The 23,146-nt window shown below is 39.2% G+C and overlaps 1 protein-coding gene across 2 annotated transcripts in view; it reads right to left on the bottom strand.

The window, feature by feature from the left end:
• Positions 1-1,399: 1,399 nt before the first annotated feature.
• RASA3 (RAS p21 protein activator 3) overlaps positions 1,400-23,146 on the bottom strand; it is a 176,886-nt gene continuing 155,139 nt past the window's right edge. For both annotated transcript variants that reach the window (XM_031605145.2, XM_031605144.2), the window contains exons 12-24: positions 20,469-20,583; positions 19,503-19,577; positions 18,997-19,120; positions 17,642-17,748; positions 16,963-17,040; positions 16,061-16,138; positions 15,428-15,501; positions 11,547-11,653; positions 10,515-10,597; positions 6,500-6,711; positions 5,628-5,731; positions 3,697-3,880; positions 1,400-3,260 (exon numbers count right to left, since the gene is read on the bottom strand). In XM_031605145.2, the coding sequence (XP_031461005.1) occupies positions 3,185-3,260; positions 3,697-3,880; positions 5,628-5,731; positions 6,500-6,711; positions 10,515-10,597; positions 11,547-11,653; positions 15,428-15,501; positions 16,061-16,138; positions 16,963-17,040; positions 17,642-17,748; positions 18,997-19,120; positions 19,503-19,577; positions 20,469-20,583 (1,417 nt within the window). In that variant the 3' untranslated portion in view covers positions 1,400-3,184. The remainder of the gene's footprint in view (positions 3,261-3,696; positions 3,881-5,627; positions 5,732-6,499; positions 6,712-10,514; positions 10,598-11,546; positions 11,654-15,427; positions 15,502-16,060; positions 16,139-16,962; positions 17,041-17,641; positions 17,749-18,996; positions 19,121-19,502; positions 19,578-20,468; positions 20,584-23,146) is intronic.

The following is a 23,146-nucleotide window of genomic DNA, read 5'->3' as shown; positions in this document are numbered from 1 at the left end:
AGGTGGTGGCTCTTGGAAAGACGCTGTCCTTTATCTCCAAGCATTGCACAGCATCCCAGCCTCTGGTGGCACATAGCCCTACATCTCCCACTGCAGTCTTCTTACACAGCCCATTATACTAAGCATGTTTACAGGATTAGAAGTTGAAATTACCTCAAAACAGTGTGAAGTACTGCAGAGAAGGGATGGAGCTAAGAATCACATCTTAAAAAGTGTCTCTGATAGCCTCATCATACAGCCAGTCCTCTCAGCCACAAATCAGTCACTCCTACAGACAGAATTTCCCACTGATTTCTCACTTATTAGGCAGCAGTCATTGGTACTGACTTCTGCCTTAGAAAGGGTCAGAGGGGCCTTGGCTGCCCTTTTCCTTAATTGCATGCCATACCCATGGCATCTTCTAATTTCTTACAAATCCTGTGTCAGTTTGCTACCACTTATAACCTTGTTTATACAGAAAGGTATACAATTCCTCAGCAGAAACACACGTGCATATTGTGTTCATCTTCACAAAGATAACTGGTGGTGTGTTGTCCACAATCATTCTGCTTTTCTTTCCCAGCTGCGGTCTATCTTTTAAACCACTACTGTCATTCAGCTAGAGTGCATCTGCAGAAGCACTTCTCCAAACATTTCTCATCAATGCACATCTCTGTTGTAGTGACAGCTGGAGATGTCCTATACTGCAGCAGGAGTTACCTTGAACAGGAGCTACATTAACACACACTCTTGAATGAGGCAGTCCACACAGCTTTCTCTCCAAGCAGTGCTGCTGACAAGCCTTTCTGCAAATATCCCCAGCACAACAATGAGTGCAGCTTGTCCCAGAACATCTCAGAGCCAAAGCTTCATTCACATGAGTCTCCAGGGAGGACTGATAAACTCTATAAACTCTCCATAGATACTGAAGAAAATGACCACAGAACAGGGTGACTTGCAAAAACCAAGGTGTGCCCATATTTTGTTCCAGAACAAGTCCTGTTCAGACAGGTAGTGGGCTAATCTAAGTGCAGGGTGCTGCACTCCCACTCTTCCCTCCTGTCCTTTCAGCACAGTCCCTAACAAGAGCAACAGCAACTATGTAGTAACAAAAAGAACCAAGTTGAAAAGGCTAATCTACAGTTGAGCAGTAGCTGCTTTCTTTGCTGCTATTGCCATTAGATTATGGCTGGCTGAGGTGCTCAGTTTGATTCAATACAGAATCCCACAGGCGCCGTGCTGACCCAAGGAAAGGAGCAGACATGGAAAAAAGAGTGAGTGAGACACAGCAGCCCCAGCAGAGATTGGTTTGCACTCACAAGGATCTCCATCCACAGGCCAACTTGATCAGCGGATGCTCTGCCAACAGCCACCCCTGGTGACCACGGTGAATCTAAACAGACTCCAAATGTACACACAGTTTTCAGAAATAAAACATTTCTTTTAATTGGCAAGTAGAACACACATAACAGGTCATTAGTATTTTATAAACAATATTAAGTTACAAATACATGTTAAAAATTGCAGTTCATGGCAGCTAAAAGCTTGGAGTCCAAAATGCATCTCTGCAATGCGTCATTATTTCCCTTTCCCCAGGGTGAAGATGAATAAAAGATCATCTACTGTCTACTAGGAGGTGGTCTACTATATACTCAAACAAGAAGAAAACCTCATTCCTAAGAACATCACTAAGAAACAGAGGCATTCAAAGTAATTCAGCCATCTTAACTCATATGGGATGCAAGGAGGACACAGTTGAGAGTTACTCTGTAACACTTTAAGCAAAGATACAGACACCTTCACATTAAACTGATAGTTCAATGTTTTCTGTTCCAATTCAGCTGAACACTGAAACTAGCTTCTACCTCACAGAAGCATAAAGTCCATCATGCAGGCTTCTGTGCCATCAAAGCTAGATGTTTTGTAAATCAGACCCTTACACAGAGGAAAGTTACCGAGTACAACTAAACAGCATACATAAATATATATCTAATATTTAGCAGATCTTTATTCCCCTCCTTAATGACTTCTGTTGGTATTAGTGAGATACACAGCTCATTCCATTTTTTACTACACTCAGAACATTAACAAGTTACCATATATGTGTTAATATACTAAATACCCTTTAGCAGGTCTCTTAAAAAAAAAAAAAAGTATTTAAAAACAGTTTTGGAAAAGTAGAAATCTATTTTCCAGAAAAGCAAGCAGTACAAGGATAGCGCAGACTCCAGTGCTTAAACATCCTCTCACATAAAAGTCATCTTGACGGCTTTTGTGCCTGGGACTCAGCATGTCTCATCTGCCAGATGTGTTCTATTCATCCTCCTTGCTGCAGTGCTACAAGGTCATCAAAACCAGCTTACTTTGCCTTTCAGCTGGCAGACTTTCAAACATTGTAATCACCAGTCTGTATAAAAAGGGACACATAGTTTGACCTCAGTTCATTTCTTTTTCACTCACATCTGTGAGAGTCAGTTTCGTTACACCACTGAGATTTCATCTTCAAAACCGAAGTCTGCTGAATGCGTCTGGAGAAATGACTTTGTATCTCAAAAATATCAAAAGTACCATTCAGATCTGAATTTCTATTAAAAACTGTGCACGTTTAGCAAAAAATTATGCTGCTGTAAAAACAAAAGGCCTGCACCTCGGCCTGCTCATAATACAAGCTACAACAAAAGAGATCATTACACTAAGAGCTTTTTTCTCTGCTTCTTAACTAAATGCAGGCATTAAAAGCAAAGTGTTACTAAGTTTTTCCTAAGAGAGCACGCAGGGGTGTGGCATAATATACATTAATCAGGAACAAAAACAGTTACAAACAACAATTCTAGAAAATGCTGCACATTGGCAGCACGCCTGGTTTCTGAAACGTAAGGAACTGCATGGGAGTCGTCAAGATGAAGTCCACACACCTTGATCATTGAACTGATCACTAGATTCCAAGAAACCAAAGCAAATTTAAAAATACACAAGACAACAACTGCCTAGAAGGCAGAGTTTTATCATCTGTCAATAACCAGATGAATAAAGTGCATAGCAACTATTATAACAGTTTCTTGAAAAGACGATACGTTTAGCAAGTCTCAAAGTTTGTAAGCTTGACACTTATCCATACATTTTGCTACATGTGTGGCTTCCCTTTATTTTGCTGTTTAGCGTCACCGATCGACTCTTCAGCACTGACTGTGACATTCTTCACACTTCATATGGAATGTGCTGAGATCTCTGACTGCTGCCTAATGTATGTCTGGAAGCTCTTGTCACCAATAGGATGTTCTCTAGAATTAAAAAAAAGTATTACATGTAGAATTTTCTGCCAGGACATTGCAACGTCAGAACAGAAAGTGAATATACACAGTGTTTCGCCTAAGTTTGACTTTCAAAATTAAAATTTTAATTATACATTGCATCTTCCTTAGAACTGGAAGAACTGATGGACTGCTGAATTGATCCTGGTATTTACTGTATTTATTGATCACTTCATGTGCATAGGCTCAAAATTAATCAGACATATTTTATTTTTATGAATTATTTTCATGAATTAAAAACAAACATTTAGAAATTCCTAGTGCATGTTGAGATAGCAATACTAAGTGAAAATCTTTGTATGTATTTTCAATTTCTTTTTGAATATGAATGTGGTGAAGGCCAGAACACAAGGAGGGGAAATACCGTTTCCAGAAATGTTAGCCTGTTGGGACAACTCATACTTACTGGCTTCCATATTTTGTCTTCTTAAACTTATCCCTCTTATATTGAGCATGCTCTTGCTCTAAAGTTCCAACACCTTCAATAATCAGCTTTAGTGTTTTATATGTCTCTTTAGGGTCATCAATGATGAATGTAGAATATTCCTCCTCCTCAGGTCCATCATACACAGATTTGCTGCCGCAGGCCTCTATAGAAAAAAATAAAGGTACACAAATAGGTATCAGATAGGTAGGAGAAAAGAAAAAGTGGGACCAGCAGACTAAAAGTACTCAGTCTAGGATTCATACAGGCCAGCAGTTGTCCTTGTTTTTTATCATTATAACTACCACAGAACTGTGGCCAACCTTTGCTGGGCTGTTTGAAGGCACAGCGGCTGCCCATTCCCTCCTCTTATAAAGTCTTATAAAGAAAGGGCAGCAAGCTTGGCAGCTGCTCCTGGCTTTGCACAACTCTGTCCTATGCTGTACAAGCAGTGCTTCCACCTACGTTATCACTAGCACTACTACACATACATTTTGGGAACTCTGACAGAACTTGGGAACTATCTGCCAGATTGCTGCAGGATTGGGCTGTGTGAAATCAAACATTTATTTATCAGAAGGACGGGTTACTGTCATACACAGAGTTAAGTACAGAGCTTCACAGTTTAGACTGAATTCTAAACGCTTACAGGTTGCGGTAGTCGTGGAAGATGTTTTACAACATTGCTCTGCAAAAGACACATACAACAAGCACAAGCAGAGTGTGTCATGACTACTGCCTTTTCAAGGAAATATACTAAGCATAAGTCATACGTAATATCACATTCTATCCTATGCAGGGAGCCTTCCTGGCTACATCAAGACACTGCTCACATGGACATGTGCATCACATCTATCATGTGATCTATTTCGTCATCAAAGGGGAGCACATCAGAAAGGGAGAGAGCGTTTCACTCTTTTTCTTCAGCTTTCCAGCTCTACTGCTCTTTCAGTCTCAGCTGTCCAGTTACCTTCCCTTTGCTGTGCTGCATGTGCCAAACCTGCGTCCTTTTCCCTGACACTGAAACTCAATGCTGGCGCTGGCAGCAGGGATTCGGAACAGGGGAAGGCTGGGCATTGGTTCAGACAGCTCGGAAGTGGTGGGGGATCTTAAGTTCGCAATTGCATGGCATCCAGGACTGGATTAAAGTGCTTTCCAATCTGTGTGTTTGACACCACCAGCTTATCTCATATTATAAAATCAAGTGCTATTTAAAGATCAGTGCCACGGTGAAGGCTTCCCTGCCACTCCCTGTGCTAAACCGGGATTTCAAGTCTGGCATCGTGTACACCGGATACTTTTCTTGGCCATGTCTAGCAGTACTTCCTCTGCTGTTTCTTTCTTCTGTCCTTCGTGTCACATCTTTGTTCCCCACAGCTCTTAAGGGTTTCTCAGCCCAAATACCACTTCTCATCATTCCAGAGACACCCAACGCTGAGCTTTTGTTCATGATTCTGAAAGAGCCTGCCTAGGAAATCCCTTTGGATCCAGCCTGTTCTGGGGATCTGAACCAGGGAATGTGCACATGGCTTCTGGTAATACAAAACCATGTTGCACTGAAACCTCAACTTTGCTGGTGCTTCTTTTCAGGATCAGCAAACTTCTGATTTAGTCCACACAGTGATTTGTCAATCCAGAACATCCAGACTATGCTCTGTGCCTATGGTATTTCAGGATCATTAAGACCATATTTCAAATAACTGTTTATTATGTAAAAAACTCTGCACAGACGATGGGACTGCACACTGCTCCAAAAATAATTCACACAACTGGCTCAAGATAGCAGAAGGGGAAATAAATAATGGCTGAAGAGGATTTGATCTGCAAGGCTGGTGTAACTAAAACACACAATTTTTCAAAGATATTTTTGCCTTGCTAAGTGTGTCAGAGTTGCAAAGATGTTTCAGCCTCACCTTGCATTTTCTCCAATTTTGGCATATATAAGTTGAAAAGAGAGTAGATGCGCTCAGTTTCTCTATCTCCATCTATATCCAGTTGTATATTTGCTGGTAGGCCTCTGCAAGACATCAGAAAGAGAAGTAGAAGTTAGATGTTAAACAGTGCGTTATGGCACAAGAAGCACTCAACAAGGATGAAAGCAGTATTCCTGAAAGATGACAAACTGTATGTAACAGAACACAAAACCTCCTGGTTTTCCCAAGAGAAAAGGAAGACAGATTCAAACTTCTCTATGCCCGGATTTATACAGCATGTTTTCACTGTGACTTGAAAGAGAAGACTCAGTATCCAGACATTTTGATGAATTCATCTGTTATAACCAGATGGAGGAGCCAAAGCACTGTATTCCCAGCTATCCAGGTTTTATATTCCCAGAAAAACTACCACTACAGACTTGCTGCTTTCCTCAGTTTAGATGAAAATAAGTTTCCTAGAAACAAGACAGTATTTCTGCATTTAACAGAGACCATGAGTAACCTGCTCAGCAGAGACTGGTTTAGAATTAAATCCAGAAGCAGATGCTTGCCTGTTTCAGAAATTTACAAACAGAACACTGAACGGATTTCTGGCTTATTTTCTAACTGCAGATAATCAGAATCAAAATATCTTATCCCACAGTCAACTCCTATCAATGTTTTGAACTCTAAAAACTTCAGCAGTTTGACTTGGATATGCAGATACTGACAGCATCAGAAGTGTCAACAAAGATGACCTCTGAAAACACTGCGATGCCTGCATATCAGACACATCTTGGTACCTGCATTCCTGCCACACTGCAGCGATCCACCTTCTCCTGGCAATATACAGACCTGTTATCAATCCTTACCCTGTGCAAGGTGTGCAGCCAGGAGTATTATCTGCAGTAGCTTTACAGCAAAGCCAGTGGCCATTAAGATAGGCAGAGGGATGGTAGACTGTGAGGCGCTTCTTGTTGCATTGGCTAACTTTGGTGAGTATATCAATCCAGTCCTTGGCCTCCACACAGTTGTTTGCTTGAATATACAAGACTCTTCTTTCAGGCTGGATCACCTGGAACATCTGTAAACACAGAAGTAAACCACAGAATAAACTATCAGAATGAGTCGCTGAATTTAGCAGCAGACTCAGACTAACCAATTTATTAAAGTAAAAACCAAGCATACTAAAAGAATGTACAAATAAATAAATACATTTCAACACAAAATGAAGAACCAAATGTGCCCTTGAAACAAGACTTTTCACCTGGTACAAGGAATAAGATACTGTTCCTGAAGGAGATGATTTACAAGCAGCTAGTATCAACTTGCTGGTTGGGCCTCAGCAAGATTTGCTGTCAGCCTCAGGGATACAATTTTAGTAATGCTGCAGCTCCAAGTTTTGGATGGCTGGAAGAAGGAACCAACACAGGGCTGAAAGGAAACGCTAGTCAGCAGGAGGCAGAAAAGAGAAATAATGAGAGTCTAGATCCAGCCTTTGGGGCAGCTTTGCTCTAACTGCCATATCTCTAGTCCTTTTAACACTTACTTCAACATGATTTTTTCCTTACTAACTTGCACAGTTCTGCACCCAACAATAGCTGCAGTTTTCTCTGTTTCTCTGTTTCTCTTTAATTGCCTGGTTCAAATAACCACACATTAATTCTGCATTACAGTTTGGGCATTTAGAATCTAAATGAGAGCTCCCTTGCCTGTCCAAAACAGCTTCTGCTTCAAGATGGCAAAATTGCCTCTATTTTCTTCCCCTTGAAGACACAGGTTTCAAGCCTTATTGCTTGATTACGATCCAACCTCACACACTGATCATTTCCTCTACCTTCTGCAAAAACTTCATTTTAATGGGTTTTCCTCTATCATGTATTCCTAAACTATCCTTTTCCTATTCCACTTTTCCATTCGATTATTCAAATGGCTACACATGCACTGCCTATATCATGTTGAATATTATTTTCCAAATAGCTGATTTCTCTGTGGTACTTCTGAAGAAGCAATGATGCAACACAAAATATATATTTACGTGTATATACACAAATATATGCCTCTCTCTCTATATATATGTATATATATATATACACATATATTTGTGGTGGTCCTGTGTGGAGCCAGGAAGTGGAGTCAATGATCCTTGTGGGTCTCTTTCCTACTCAGGATATTCTGTTTTTCTAAGAAAACAGAAATTCATCTTTGTGTATTACAAAGATTCAAAATACTGGTCTGAATTCTGCACCTGGCAGGTCGTAGAATAAAAGACTGGCTTAGGTTGGAGGAGACTTTAAAGATCATCTAGTTGCAACGCTCTGCCATGGGCAAGGTTACCAACTGCTAGATCAGACTGTCCAGAATTCTATCCAACCTGGCCCTAAATGCTTTCAAGGATGGGGCATTCACAACTTCTCCGGGCAACCTGTTCCAGACCCTTCCCACCCTCTAAGTAAAAAAGTTCTTCCTAAAATCTAATCTAAATCTCCCCTCTTTTAGTGGCCGTTGTGTTCCTCCTCTGGACCTGCTCCAAAAGCTCCATATATTTCCAGTACTGGGGGAACCAGGCTTGGATGAAGTACTTCAGCTGGGGTTTCACAAGGGCAGTGTAAAGGAGGACAATCATCTCCCTCTCCCTGCTGGCCACCCCTTTCTTGATGCAGCCCAGGATACTGTTGGGCTTTTGGGCTGCACGAGCACAGCTGGCTCATGCCCAGCTTTCCATCCCCCACTTATTCTCCACAGGGCTGCTCACAATGAGTTCTTCTTTGTACTCATATCCAGGATTTCCTCAACCCAAGGGCAACACCATATACTCTGGTCTTGTTAAATCTCATTAGACTGTTGTGATCCCACTTTTCGAGTGTGTCCAGTTCTCTCTGGACAGTATCACTCCCTTTTATTGTGTCAACTGTACCAATCAGCTTGATGTCATCAGTAAACTTGCTGAGGGTACACTCAATCCCACTGTCTATGTCTCTGATAAACATTGTGAAGAACACTGGTTTCAAGACAGACCCCACAACACTCATGACTAGCCTCCACCTGGACACAGAACCACTGACAACAACTCTTTGGCTAAGATCATCCAACCAATTCTTTATCTACCAAACAGTCCAATCTTCAAATCTATATATCTCCAATTCAGATATAAGGATGTGGTGTGGGAGCACGTCAAAGGCCTTGCATAATTCCAAGTAGACAACATCTGTTCTTTTGTCCACTGATGCTGTCACTGCACCACAGAAGATCAACAGATCAGGCACCATCAGGCACCCTTAAGGAGAAAGTTGCAGGATCATACCAGGCACAATCTTTTCTTCTCTTGAGATCTTTCAAAATGTCTTGCAAATATATTCGCTAATTTGTGAATGAACAGCTTTTTTGTAACTAGTGTTCACATCCAACATGAAACAGAAGCTACAACAGTAATTTCCCTGTATTTAGTATCTTTACAGACTCCAGACAATAATCAGAAAGGCACAAAGACTAACATATCAGCAGTAGAGGAGTTGCTAAAGTCAGTCCAGCATTGCCAAAATACTGGAGAAGAGAGTCCTTTTAATAAAATTTTTCAGACCATAACAGGCAATCAAAGTTTGGATAATGGGGACAAAAGGGAAGAGGAAGATGGAAAGAAAGAGGAGTGTGTAGCTCAACTCCTATTGACACATGATGACAGGAAAGAGAATTTCATTGTCCTGCAGGGGTAAATGGATCCTTCTGCATTTGAACAAATGAAAAAATTTAAGGGGTATGGCTTTATGTAAGGGGATACCAACCTAAGTGAACTAGCATATGGCAAATGTTACTGAGAAGCCAACAACTAAGTCAAGAATTTCAAGTGGTTGCCAAGACCTTTAAACTGTCAAAAACACCAGCTGATTATCAAACAGCACAGAAAACCTGAATACTTAGATCCATGCTCTACACCCTGCAGTGTGCGTAAGGAAAATGAAGACTACTTGAAAGGCAATACGCAGACTTACTGGCTCTAATGCCAGGCATGTTGCTTTATCAAGAGTGATGGAAATAAATTTGGTATGACTCAGAGCACAAATACATACAGAATACTTATAGAAAATGTGCATCTTTAATCACAGTTAGCACCCATGATGGACTATGTGTTGCAAATACACCTGATGTGGATTTTTGAGGATTCTGCTCTCACTGCAGTATTCTGCAGCATGGGAATACAAAAGTCACTATGGGAAGGTGATAATGGTGTTTTCTACTGCTGTTGGAAACACTCTGAATCTTACTTTCTTGAACAGATGTAGTTACCTTTATTTTCATAAGGTATTTAAGAATCCAAAGCAACTCATGGTTTGTGTTCATGCTCACAGTAATATCTTCCATTGTTAACAATAAAGGATATTTTTTCCTATAATAAATCTTTTAAAAAAAGGGATATTCTGAATGCATTTCAGCTCAGCAAACTCAGCATTAAGCTAAAGACTGCCTTGACTGAAGTGTTAATCGGAATTACAGCTCAGCTCCTCTCAATACCCAGTAAGTTTTATCTCAGCTGTATGTCTGTGATCCTTCACAAACAGAAGCAGCCAGTTCCTTCACAACAGAGAGGTCTGACAGAAAGGGCAGAGACTTGATTACCATACTTGTGTCCAACACTATGGAGCCCAGACAGCTGATCAGCACTGGTCAGTACTGAGTGTGCTGTGGATCACGAAACCTAAGGACTGCTGACTGCGCTGGTAAGAATCTGAATGGGCTTTTGGAAACTCCTGCTACTATATATAGAGCAAGCAGCTGTGGTTGTACATCTTTCAACAGAAACCCAATCCGAGTTACAAAAGGGAAAAAGGTGATTAGTCTGATGGATCCAGACCAACCTAAGAAGGAAGTTAACAAAGATGACCTACTTACATTTTTCATTTTAAAGGATTCCTCCTCCAGTCTTTCCACTGCCAGAATGTTTTCAATTGGAATGCTACACAGAGGGTGATCACCTGCAGAGTACATACACAGAGGCTGAGCAACTTATTCACAACTCAACTTCACCCTATGCCCTTATTCTGACGGCTGATTCAGTTCCTTTGAAGATCATTTTGACTGCACAGAAAAAAACCTTTCACTCAGCAGGGATTTACCAGCATGGTCTTGAAGCATTACCTTAATTTCATTTCTGCTTTCAGCAGCATTATGTTATGCTAGCAAATCTCTGAGAAATTGACTACTGCAGCAAGACACAGTATATTTCCTGAGGAGGTGAAAGAAATCATTACTGTTCGCTCAGCTGAACTAGGTTTATGGTGGTGACGTAAGATCTCAAAGTTGAGTGTGAAATGACAACTGTCATTATCTGGACATCTTTTTTCATCTTTCTCACTCCACATTTATTTATTTGATAGATGGGAGTGATATTTGTTGTGTGCTACTGAACCACCGGAATTAATCTGTCAAAAGCAAAATTCTTTATATTAGGCAGCATTAAAAGAGCAAATGTTTGTGGGCTCAAAGCTTGCAGTCAAACCCCAAGCAGACTGCAGTCAGTTATTCAATTCTACAGAAGTTATAAAAATCATGAGAAATGCATTTGACAACGTTCAGTACAAAAAAAAAAAATCAAACCAACAGTGCAAGGTGTTTGAGCTCCTGAGTTTTGTTTCCTCAGACTATTTACTAGGTAACTGGAACCTACAGATGATGCTTAATATCTAATATTAAACAAATACCATGAAAAAATCTGCTTATTTATATAGTCCTATGTTATTGAAGAACCTTCTCTAGCTGTCAGTACAGAATCATTAAAGAAAGGGCAAGACCATACAGGCTGACAAGACTTGTCTGTACTGTGCCTTCTACAGTTACAGACCTAGATCTCAGCCTTCAATTCTTATAGTAGATTTAATCTTCGCTTTAATGTATTACAAAAAGAGACTGGCAAACCTCTGTTACCTTTGCTTTTCTGATATGTAAACTCATGATTTGTCAGGCGAAACCATCTCTTCTTGAAGTTTTTCATGCCAAATCGTTTTCTTCCCTGTGCTCTCTTGATCATGAACCTAGTAAACAGGACAACAGCTGTTACAACAATATACCAGATTTTACACTTACGTAGATATATATGCATACATATAAAATATGTATTTATGTATATAGATATACACATATATACATATATATACACACACACAATGGCACTTGCAAAGCTTTAGGAAGGGACACAGTGTTTTCTCATTATTGAGGCCTTCTCTTGACAAGAAAAGGAAAGTCACATTTGGATAGGTTTAGTGCACCTGTTAGTTAAACCTGCCCTTTTCCCAGATCTCAGTACGGGGCAAGACACATAGATTGATTTGTAGTGTACACAGGGATTCTAGTTGATTAGCTGAACTGCAGCATGTGCTCTTTCTGCAGTTACAAATGCAGCTGAAAAATTTCCTAATGCAGCAGAAAAAGGACCTGCTAAGCTTGACAACACAAGACTCTGTAAGTCTTCTTTCTTTTTTTCTTTTTTTTTTCTTTTTAAGCTCAAAAAATTTAAAGTATATTTAACAATTAAAAAGCGGGTATAAAGCTTCTGGAGCACAGGGTCTGTGCTTACATGCTTTAGTCACTCTCATGCTCTAGAAAAAATCACCACGTTCCACAATGCCATTTGCAATTGCATATTGATGCTGCAGTTAGAAATGGATATTCAGTCACATACAAAGCAATTTGATGATTGAAAGCTAGAACTCCCTCCTTTTTTTTTTCTTCTTCTTTTTTTTTTTTCAGATGAAGGGTGTTCATTTACTGAGTTGTCAGTTTCAATTAACTTCAAACTTGAATTAGCTTGCAAGGAACTGTGATGCCTCCACCAATTTCCTAACCACTAAATCAATCCAAAAACTTCAAGGTGACTTTGAAAAGCCTGGTGACTTCATACTGCTCAGCCTCACTTCTGGTGTAAGATGTGTGTGCAGTAGGGAGTTGTTAACAGCTACTTCACACATTACATTACATTAACTATTTTGCAAAATAAATAATTGCACAGTAGAGCCAGTAAAAACTACTCAGTACAGAGCACTTCTTCTTATCAGGTAGGAAGGCACTATACAGCAGAAAGAGAATACAGAGAGAATAGGAAGTGATTTGGCTGAAGATTTTCAATAGCAGAGACAAAATGCTTAGACCAGCCAACCCTATTTCTTGCTTCTGGTATCTTCAGTTAGAAACAATTACATTGCATCCAACTGAACAGTAAGGCTCTTTAAAGATCCAACAGAAGCCCAAGTTCCTTCAGACTTTAACTGTTTTGTGACCAGCTGGGCTGGTGCCTCCTGCTCATTCTAAGTTGTGTGGGCAAAAGCTGACAACACTGTACAGAGCAAAAGATACAAATATTCTTAATTAATCATTCTTAGTCACACACCAGTCCTGGTTTTTTAAATGGTCAGTTACTGTCTCAGTCCTTGTTCTTGGATTCCTTAAGAAAGATTTAACTCAACCATATAATTAAAGTAATCACCAAGCAGACTGGATGGGTGGTAGACTTCGTATTTCAAGGTCAAGGCAAATTTCAAGGGAAGAGCAAATATCCTTGGACTGGACAATATGCTCTTCAGGTCAGTTTCTCTTTCTTTTCATGCCAACACTTAAAAGGTTACTCAAAACTGTAGATGCCTACTGAGCCTCCCTGTTTAAGAAAAGCAAACTCCATACTGCAGAGCTAAGAGCACATTTCTAATTTAATTCTTCACTGCTGACATAGCTGAGGGAAGAACATGCTTTTATTTCTCACAGATAGGTGAGCAGCGTTCAAAACCACTTAAGTTTCAAGGTCAATTTAATAGGATTTGTTTCCAATATTTGCAGAATGTGTGAGAAGTCTGAGCAAATATTCAGAAGCACAAAGGAAAAAAAAACCACAGTCTACGATAAAATCCATCCCAGTGCTGTGTGGCTGGAGAAACCTTTTCTTCTTGTGGTTATGGTAGACCCAAGTTTGGATCTGCCTTAGCTTTGCTTAGAAGCGTCAGCATGCAACTTTTACCCACAAGAAAGGTAAGACTAATTCTCCTTTTAGTTTTTCTCCTTTTGGGAAGAGCCAGGCAGACAGCTATCAAGCAGTGATGGCATGATCCATGCCAGCAAACCAAGTGCCAGTGACTAAAATTTTTGGTACTGTGCATTCAAGTACAAGAGTACATACGCTATAGCTTTCCATTTAGATATTCTTAATAGAAGGATAGATTTAAAAAAAAAAAAAAAGGGGGGGGGGAAAAAAAGAAGAGAAGGAAATGAAATGAAATAAAAACATTGCAAAGACAAGCAGAAATCCCACTAACCAGCCAATCAATCTGGAGAAAAAATTCCCACCCATCTTCCATGACACAGTATGGCAATAATGCAAAACACTGGGAAAAATAGACAGCTGAAGCCCACCCTATAACCTTGAGAACAATTTACATGAATGCTGTTCAAGAAGTGCCTTGAAGTGCAACCTCATAACTACTTTCGGTGAGTTCACTGGGATATAGCAAATCTCAGTGCTCCTTGGAGCCTCTGCCTACAGATAAAAGTCCATAATCTCTACTTTCAGCAGGTTTTTGTTTTAAGGAAGAAAGGAAAAAAAAGGATTTGGTCAGCATTAAGAAATAAATAACAGAATGATCTCTGCTACTTTTACACAGGCGTTTCAGGATTGTTAAACAGACTACTTCCTTCCCAAAGTTAAGTCAGACAAGACTACTGCTGTGAAGGAAGGACATGCTGTCAGCCAGTAGCTACAGCAAAGCACCAACTGCCCCTACCATCTTACCTGCATGAACTATTACCATCAACTTTCTTTACTGTTAGTTTAAGAGTCCTTACAACAGCAGCCACAGGCCGAGCAAGAAAAGACAGAAAAAAATCAGACAGGAGCAAAAGAAAGACAGAGGCAGAAAAAAATCATGTTTTAGAGTTAGAGGGAAAATGTTACAAACTATACATTTATTTTCAAAAACAAAAGAATGATAAATGTACAGAATTAAAATAGACAAACTTGCTTCTAGGGACAGACCCTTATCAGAGAAGTGATGTGAACTGCAGAGGCTAACTGTAAGGGGTCACGCTTTCACTGAAAATCTAACTTTTGCATGATGTGGAACTACCATGAGAGCTTACTTTCAGCAGCAGCAGCTCAGCTTACTAAGGTCTGGACAGGAAGAATTTGGATTTTTATTTTCTTCCTCTTAGTCCAAAGAAGCTGTTTTCACAGTGCACTTAGATGATCTTCAAAACTCATTTTTCAAACACCAAAAAATTGCCAATAATTAGTCTCTAAAACTAATACAGTATACATAACGTGGTTCCATGAAACAGAGAGATACTATTACAGGAAACTGTTCCAAATGTATGACAAGTTTCCCTCAGAATGGCCCTGAAACTGATTAGCATATGGATTTAATAGGGCAGCAGAAGCAAATTCCATTTGCCGGCTTTGCCCTCACTAAGATACACAGAATCTGCATTTTACAGCTTTTGTTCACAGTCATTTAAAAAAGAAAATTGAACTTGATCTTAATACAGTGCTGATTTAAATTCATTCTGCCTTAGCTGTGCTAATTAAGGTCTACAGGCTTCTTTTTCTTCCATATATTTCAAGGTACACTTAAATTTAAGATGTTTAAATTAAATGAAAGGATGTTGAAATCAATTGTAGCAGCCACAGAGAGTAGAAACAGCAGTACAACAATCTTTCTACATTCTCTTCTGAACATACAGATGGAATAGGGGTGGAGAAAAAGATAGCTGCCTTAGAATAGTAGCAAGCACATATTTAGAAGGTGTCGTTGCACGTGCATGCTTACCCTTCTTTAAGCAGTATAGGTTGCTCTATGCTCTTGTGATCTCTCCTTCCTGAAGATGAAATTAAATCTAGAAACTAGAAGGTGAACAAAAAGCATAGATAAAATGACAGTACAGCAGTAAAAAAATTAAAATCTTAAACATCTGTACAATATAGCACTGCAAGGAAATACTGTAAAAGTAGTTAAACAGAAGGGTACTGGCAGATATTTGAGGAATTTGGGAGCTTTCCTGTGTTGTAAACTAAAAATAGCACAAATGTTACTAAGTGCAAAAACTGCAGATGACCGGTGCTTCTTTTCCAAGCCTTTTCTTTGTAATACATATCTTTCAATTCCTTTTGTACTAAGCAATTTTCGTCACGGATCTGCAGCACTCTGTGAAGTATGTATGTGACTTAAGCTCTAAGCAGCAGCCTTACTGATCCAACCAAATTATTAAATAGAAGCAGATCTAAAGAGATTCTAATCCTACATGCACATAATTTGATACAAGTTTCCCAAAAACTACAGTTATCAGGAGTCTGCTTTTTCTAGCACACACTTCCTGGTTTACAAACAATACATAGTAGGATTCTGAGCTTCAATCTCAACAGCCTCTCAGGATTATTCAGAACATTCACAAGCATTACGTACATTTTTCACTGCATCTGCATATTTCTGTTCATTAAAATAGTCATAAAAAGTAGCCATGTAGGATTCCTTGAAATTTGCCTGAAATACAAAACCAAAATCATGCATGTCATAATACAGTTTGTACCTCAAATTATTATTCTCAACAGCAGTAGACCATGACAAAAATTACCACAGAGAAGTTTTTTTTTCCCCCGTCCACAGGTAAAATAAATGAAAATCTACTCTCCTACTGTACAGCACACATTCAAAAAAGCATTACCAAATTTCTATTTCAAAAAGGTAGTAGAACACATTCCAAATTCTTGTTTACTACAATTAATGTACTGTTCAAAAGCTTCAAGCTTCTGCTTTGGCTTTTGATCCTGGTCCTAAATCTGAAAAACTGTAGGGGAAGGAATTCTGTAGACTAAAAGGATTCACAGTTAAGGTACAGATTCATCTGTTGTCGCCCATGTGAATGGTAACTACACCACCAGGAAGCCCAAACTTTCATCAGATACAGTCATTTGGTGTCTTAAGCACACAAGTTTTACTTCAATTAGAAATCCAGAGCATGGACATCTAAATCTAATTTCAGCACTGACTGATTGGAAACTAAATTGGTATGAAAAGGAAAGCATAGTCATTTCCCTTAATGGGAGATTCTTCTCAATTAAGGAATGCAATGCCCTCGAACAGTCTTCTAGGTTGGTCATACAATTTTGCTTTACTAAAATGTAGTTCAGATTCAGACAAGTTTATTTCTGCCATGAGCATGAGGCTGATAATCGTAACAGATAAAAAGAGTTTTGCTTAGGACTAGTGCAACTCAAGAATTTTCAAGGCTTAATTACAATGGGTGATAAAAGCTTAAAAAAATCACTTTCTTAAATTAAACCTTTAAATGAAAATGATAAACTTACAGATTTAGATTTTGATAGGCTGCCCAATGTTTGAATAGTTTTAGAGATAAGTGTCAAAGTTCGAGAAGTCTGTGGATCCTAGGAAAGATAACAGTAGTATTATACAGATTGAAGATTTAAAATATTTCTTATTTCTTTCTCCTCTTGTAGAAAATTAACATAAAATTGAAAAAGATTCAATAAAACACTACAGGAAAAGAGTTGTTTCTTTCAAATGTTTTTGACTCTTGTCACCATGCATAATAGCTATTGCTTTTGGCTCTCTGGAGAGCAATGACATGCAAAACTAGAGAGACATCTGTCTTGAAAACTGCTCAGGTCCTCCCTGAAAAGTTTGGATAAGTTGCTTAACAGTCAAAGCACCTCCAATTGTTGCTGGCAATCAATCTAGCATTAATATAAGACAGTATAAATTAAGCAGTGATCATATCTTCCAGAGTAACTAAGATTATCTACCTTGTCTGACCTTAAAGTTCACTGTTCGTTCCATACTTCCCAAGTTCTTCACATAACTATCATTTAACATAGGTTCCAAAATCCAAGACAGACCTAGCAGATCTTTGAACTAACAAAGCTATTTCTCCTAGGTATTACTGAAATGATGTAGAAAAGAATCTTGCTAGACAGAATATGGTGGTAGAACCATATGCATAGCTAGGAAAAGTGATGCAGTACTTACTGGATGGTGTGGTGTAAGCTGAAAGAGGTTTGGAGAAAGAATGGCAGGAGCAAAGAATCTCAAGAAAATAAAGCTGCTGACAGCTGTATACCTCACATCTGGGTCACCTATATAAAACAAAAACAAAAATACCTCTACTCAGTATTTCAGTAATACTTCCTTCAAAACCTTCTGAAATTACCAGAATGCCTTCATAAAGTTAACTCAAACATTTGCTGGAAATACATATAATGTACAAATTCAGTCTTCATTATTATAATTTGCTGCCCTTCATGAAAATACATATGTTAGCTGTTTTGCTTGATTCTGGATTGGCATTGCCTGCTTATTCTCACAAAACTAAAACAACTGTTAGGGAGTGGAAAAGTGCTTTCATGACAATCAGAAAACTTCTGTAGCATACAGTTCTCCTAGGACAATGAGATTGCAACAACTCATCTAATTTATAGATTGGTCATTATTACAAGTTGATGTATGAGCAGAAAATAATTCAGCTGCATGGAAGGAGCCAGCAGCAGCTCTTGCAGAACTATATTCTGGGATGCATTAAAAGATGAGTGGCCAGCAGGGAGAAGGAGGTGATTGTCTCCCTCTACTCGGCTCTTGTGAGGCCCCATCTGGAGTACAGGCCTGGGGACTCTGGCACAAGAAAGATATGGAACTCTTGGAACAAGTCCAGATGAGGACCTGTTGAGGAAACTGGGCTTGTTTAGCTTAGAGAAGAGAAGGCTTAGGGGAGACCTCATTGTGCCCTTCCAATACTTGAAGGGAGCATATAAACAGGAGGGGGAATGGCTGTTTACAAGGGTGGACAATGATAGGACTAGGGGGAATGGTCTTAAACTGAGACAGGGGAGGTTTAGGTTAGATATTAGGAGGAAGTTTTTCACACAGAGGGTGGTGACGCACTGGAACAGGTTGCCCAAGGAGGCTGTGGATGCCCCATCCCTGGAGGCATTCAAAGCCAGGCTGGATGTGGCTCTGGGCAGCCTGGTCTGGTGGTTGGAGACCCTGCACATAGCAGGGGGTTGAAACTAGATGATCATTGTGGTCCTTTTCAACCCAGGCCATTTTATGATTCCATGAATCTGCAGAATGAGCCATCATAAAAATCTGAGCATTTGAAAACTCAGCGTAAATTGTAAATACTGGAACCATAAACATAACACATAAAGTCATGTTCTTTGCAAAATGAATAATCAGGGAAAAAACAGAATTAATACACACTCCAAATCATATTTGAGATAATACGTTGTCCAATTAGTAAAAGTATCATGAATCACAGAGGCTTCTAGACTGCACCTGTATACTACACCTATCAGAGATATAAAGTAGAATAATATATTGAAACTCACCTTGAAAACGTTTAGCAGCTGATTCTCTCAGAGAAAAGAAAATATCACACATCACTGTAGGACAGCTTACACCAGATTTTGTAATGACAGTAAAAATGCGATCAACATACTGCCTCAGATTTTCCTGAAAAAAACAACAATTATGACAATTTTTTTTTTTGTTGTTGTTATGGAAAGCAGTATTATTCCTGGTTTTATTCATAATGGGATCATTGGTAAGAGATTCTCACTTTTAACATTATATACTTGTAAAACAGTCTCACATTCGGTAATACTCGCTTCGATGAACATACATATTTAAGAGTAATACTGTTATCCATATAAAAAACAAACATCAACTTATATGCTAGTATGGCATATTCCTTCTTTTCACAGCACTTTTTAATGTGACACTGCTAGACACATAAGAGACACAGGCTGTTATCCTTGCAACCAATGATAATGCTATCTGAGAGCCTAAATTACACAAGGTAACAGATACTCTATCTTCAAAATCTAATGCATACCCTGTTATTTTCCAGGTTTTCACCATCTTTTAATTTCACAGGATCGATTTCACAAGGCTTATGTACCTGGCAGATCTAGAAGAAAAGATACAGTGCACAATTAATATATTAGTTTACCTTCAAATAAACTTTTCAAGAAGAACAAGTTTCGTAAAAATCCCCACCCACTTTTTGTGTAAAAAGCCAAGTGCATAATTTGTACTTTTTTCTTGACAAAGCACCAAAGGTAAATTACCAGCAACCTTCATTTTCTTTCCAAAAGTAATCATTAATTTGCTCTATTTTTTCTTTCAGCTGAGATGAAAAATTATTCAGATACTCTCATGCAAGACTGCTCAGGAAAAGCCCTATTTTGCTAAAAGAGTCAATTTTCAAAGTATATCTATATTCTTTAACAACTGAACATGTTTTTGATGAAACAGTAAACCAGTTGCTGAAGAAACTGTCAAATCATTTGAAGGAAGTCTGTGGTCTGAACGTATTGCTCAATTATTGCACTAAGAACCCCACACCCACCACTCTGGACTGAACAGATAATAAACCATTTCTACAATATATACATCACATACACAGTTATCTAAGAATAATTTGATTTCCTTCAAGATGAAATGTCTCAGCTACAGCTTCCCAGCAGCTTTCTGCTGTATATGTCCTTTATCCCTCGCAGTTATTACTTAATTTCTCAGAAACAATACGTGGTAGATGTTATAAAATGGCATAATTTAATTTAGTTAGACAAGTGGAAATTTTCAATTTCCTTTAATACAATCCAATTGTTTCAGAGCTGGGTGACTCAGTTGTGGCTAAGCTAAACTAACAAAAAAGATTTCAATGTACATAGAAACAGGTTCGTAACTCTTTTTCCTACAAATCACCTTAAAATTAGAAGGAAAAGCAGTACCTGCTCCCTGAGGACCTTTTGAAGTGACATTTTAATTAAAAAAAAAAAGTCTTAAATGCTCTTACCTCATCTATAATTGGCTTTAGTGTAACTTGCAGATAATGCATCCCTGCCAGTTTCATTGTCTCGTCGATGCACTTGGAAGTTAATGAGTTTCCTCTGAAAATGGTGTTTGGATCTCTAGAAGTGAACAATTTTCTGTAATTTAGTCTCTTTGTAATAAACTGCTAACATATGGAAATACAAGCAGCACTTAAAGGTGATGAAAATACGCTTCTGAACACATAAACAAAAATTCCTCTTGACATAAGCCTGCCATTAAATGCAGTTATGTAGTCACTTCCAGGCTGTAACAGAAAAGCAGCAATCATGTTAAATCCTGAGGGACTAAAGATTTCTCCGTGTGTTCACAAAGTCTGCAAAAGCCTCTCTACACCATCCAAACACATGGCAACAATGTAGGCTCAAAAGGGTTTACAATACAAACAAGGGAAACTGCACCTGTTTTCACACGCTACTGAACAGCATTTGAGTAAGGGAAGGAAGGGAGCAATATCAGTCTTGTAACAACACTGGACATCACAGATGACCTTCTTCTTCCAAATAAGTGGTTGTAAACTGGGAGGGAGATGAAAACACCAGCTCCAGTGACACAGGCATCTCTTTTAAGTGACCCACAGCACTGCCCTGCGATAACACTATTAAAACATAGCACAGATCCCAATTCTAAACTGAGAACTGTGTATACTCTCACATACTATCACATTTTTCTGAAAGATCACCTCCACAGAATTCTTCTCGTACTAGATGTATGGCCATGGCAATTTGCTAAAAATTACCTATCTGCACTACCACTACACTTTTTTGTTTTGCATTTTGAAAACTCAACTGAAAGTTGTATATTAATTTTAGTTATGTAGATCCATATCACACATATGATCAAAAATTGACTACAGATACCAGATCAACTTTGCTAGTTCTTGTATATACACTAACATCTTCTCTGCTGCTTACAGCTTACCACAGATGTACTCATTCAAGCAATGAGTAACAGGATTCTTTTTTTCTTTTTTTAATTAAAGAAGTAAGCTCCTTGCCTGTTACAGTGCCCAAAAAGTCATGAAAACAAACATCTTTGCCATTTTATCTCAGGAACATGACTGACTAGGGAGCAGCAAATTTTCTCATGCTGCATCAACCAAGCAGTTCCAGGCAACCTGAAGTACAGAAAAATACACACCTACAGGAAGAAAAATGCACTAACCCCCTGGCACACTGAAAGAAAGGCAACTCACACAAAGTCTTTATTTTGTACTGAGGAGCTGTACTTCAGAGCCAAAGTCTGTCATTCTCCTCCACTACCTATTGGCTCTTTTATTGTCAGCCAGTGGCATGATTATGTAGGCACAAGGCTTGTAGCAGTATCTGTTCTTTGAGACTAGTCTGGTGTAAATACTCTTACACCACTAAATTGCCAGAACATTTGTAAGTCAAGTAAGTGACTTACAAAGAGTGACCAGAAAAAAGATTCTGTTTTCTGTTATCCAATGCCAGATCCAATCCTGTCTTTGTTTCTCAGCCCTCTAATTTGAAAGATTAGACGCACAGCTTGCCTTACATATTCATATTTAGGAAGAAATTTGCTTTTTGTTTAGAGCACATCCAGCGAACACTTTTACTCAGCGCAAAATGACTTATTAGCACACTCTGAAGCTGAAATTATTTCATATGAACAGCTGAAGGTTTTTACAGTTATTATCAAACTACCAATGCAGAGAACAGAGTGAAAATCCCTGCTCTCAGACCTTACAATAGTTTTCAAAGTAGATTTTGTAAAACATGATGGGAATTCCTCCTCAAATGAAACTCGCCAATTCTTCAGAAATTTTATAAACAACTCTGATATTGGAATCATAGAATCAACAAGGCTGGAAAAGACCTCTAAGATCATCCAGTCCAACCATCCACCCATCACCAATATTTCCCACTAAACCATGTCCCTCAGTACAACATCTAAACATTTCTTGAACACCTCCAGGGACATGACTTCACCACCTCACTGAGCAGCCTGTATCAGTGCCTGACTGCTCTCTCAGAGAATTATTTCCTAACATCCATCATGAATCTGCCCTGGCGCAACTTAAAGCCATTCCCTCTAGTCCTATTGCTAGTTACAATAGCAGGGAGAAGTGGCTGATCCCCACCTTGCCACAACCTCCTTTCAGGTCATTATAAAGAGTAATAAGGTCACCCCAAGTCTCCTCCAGACTAAACAACCCCAGCTCCCTTAGCCGCTCCCCGTAAGACTTGCGCTGCACCTCTCACAGCTTTGTTGTCCTTCTTTGAACATGCTCCAGCACCTCGATGCCTTCCTTGTAGTGAGACGCCCAAAACTGAACACAGTATTTGAGTGTGGCCTCACTGGAGCTGAGTACAGAGGGATGATCATTTCCCTGCTCCTGCTGGCAATACTATTTCCGATACAAACCAGGATGCCATCAGCCTTCTTGGCCACCTGAGCAGACTGCTAGCTCATGTTCAGCCAAGCATCAAACAATACTACCAGGTCTGTTTCCTCTACAGTCTTCCAACCACTCTGCCCCAAGCCTGTAGTGTTGCCTTGGGTTGTTGAGGTCAAACTGAGGACCCAGCACTTTGTCTTGCTGAACTTAATCCCACTGACCTCCGTCCATCAATCCAACCTGAAAAGGTCCGTCTGTAGAGTCTTCCTACCCTCAGGCAG

This window comes from Phasianus colchicus, chromosome 1 (genome assembly GCF_987193195.1).
Source record: "Phasianus colchicus chromosome 1, bPhaCol1.hap1.1, whole genome shotgun sequence".
NCBI classification, from domain to species: Eukaryota; Metazoa; Chordata; class Aves; order Galliformes; family Phasianidae; genus Phasianus; species Phasianus colchicus.
Note: the sequence above shows the minus strand (reverse complement) of the source record. Positions and strands in the feature narration are given on the sequence as shown.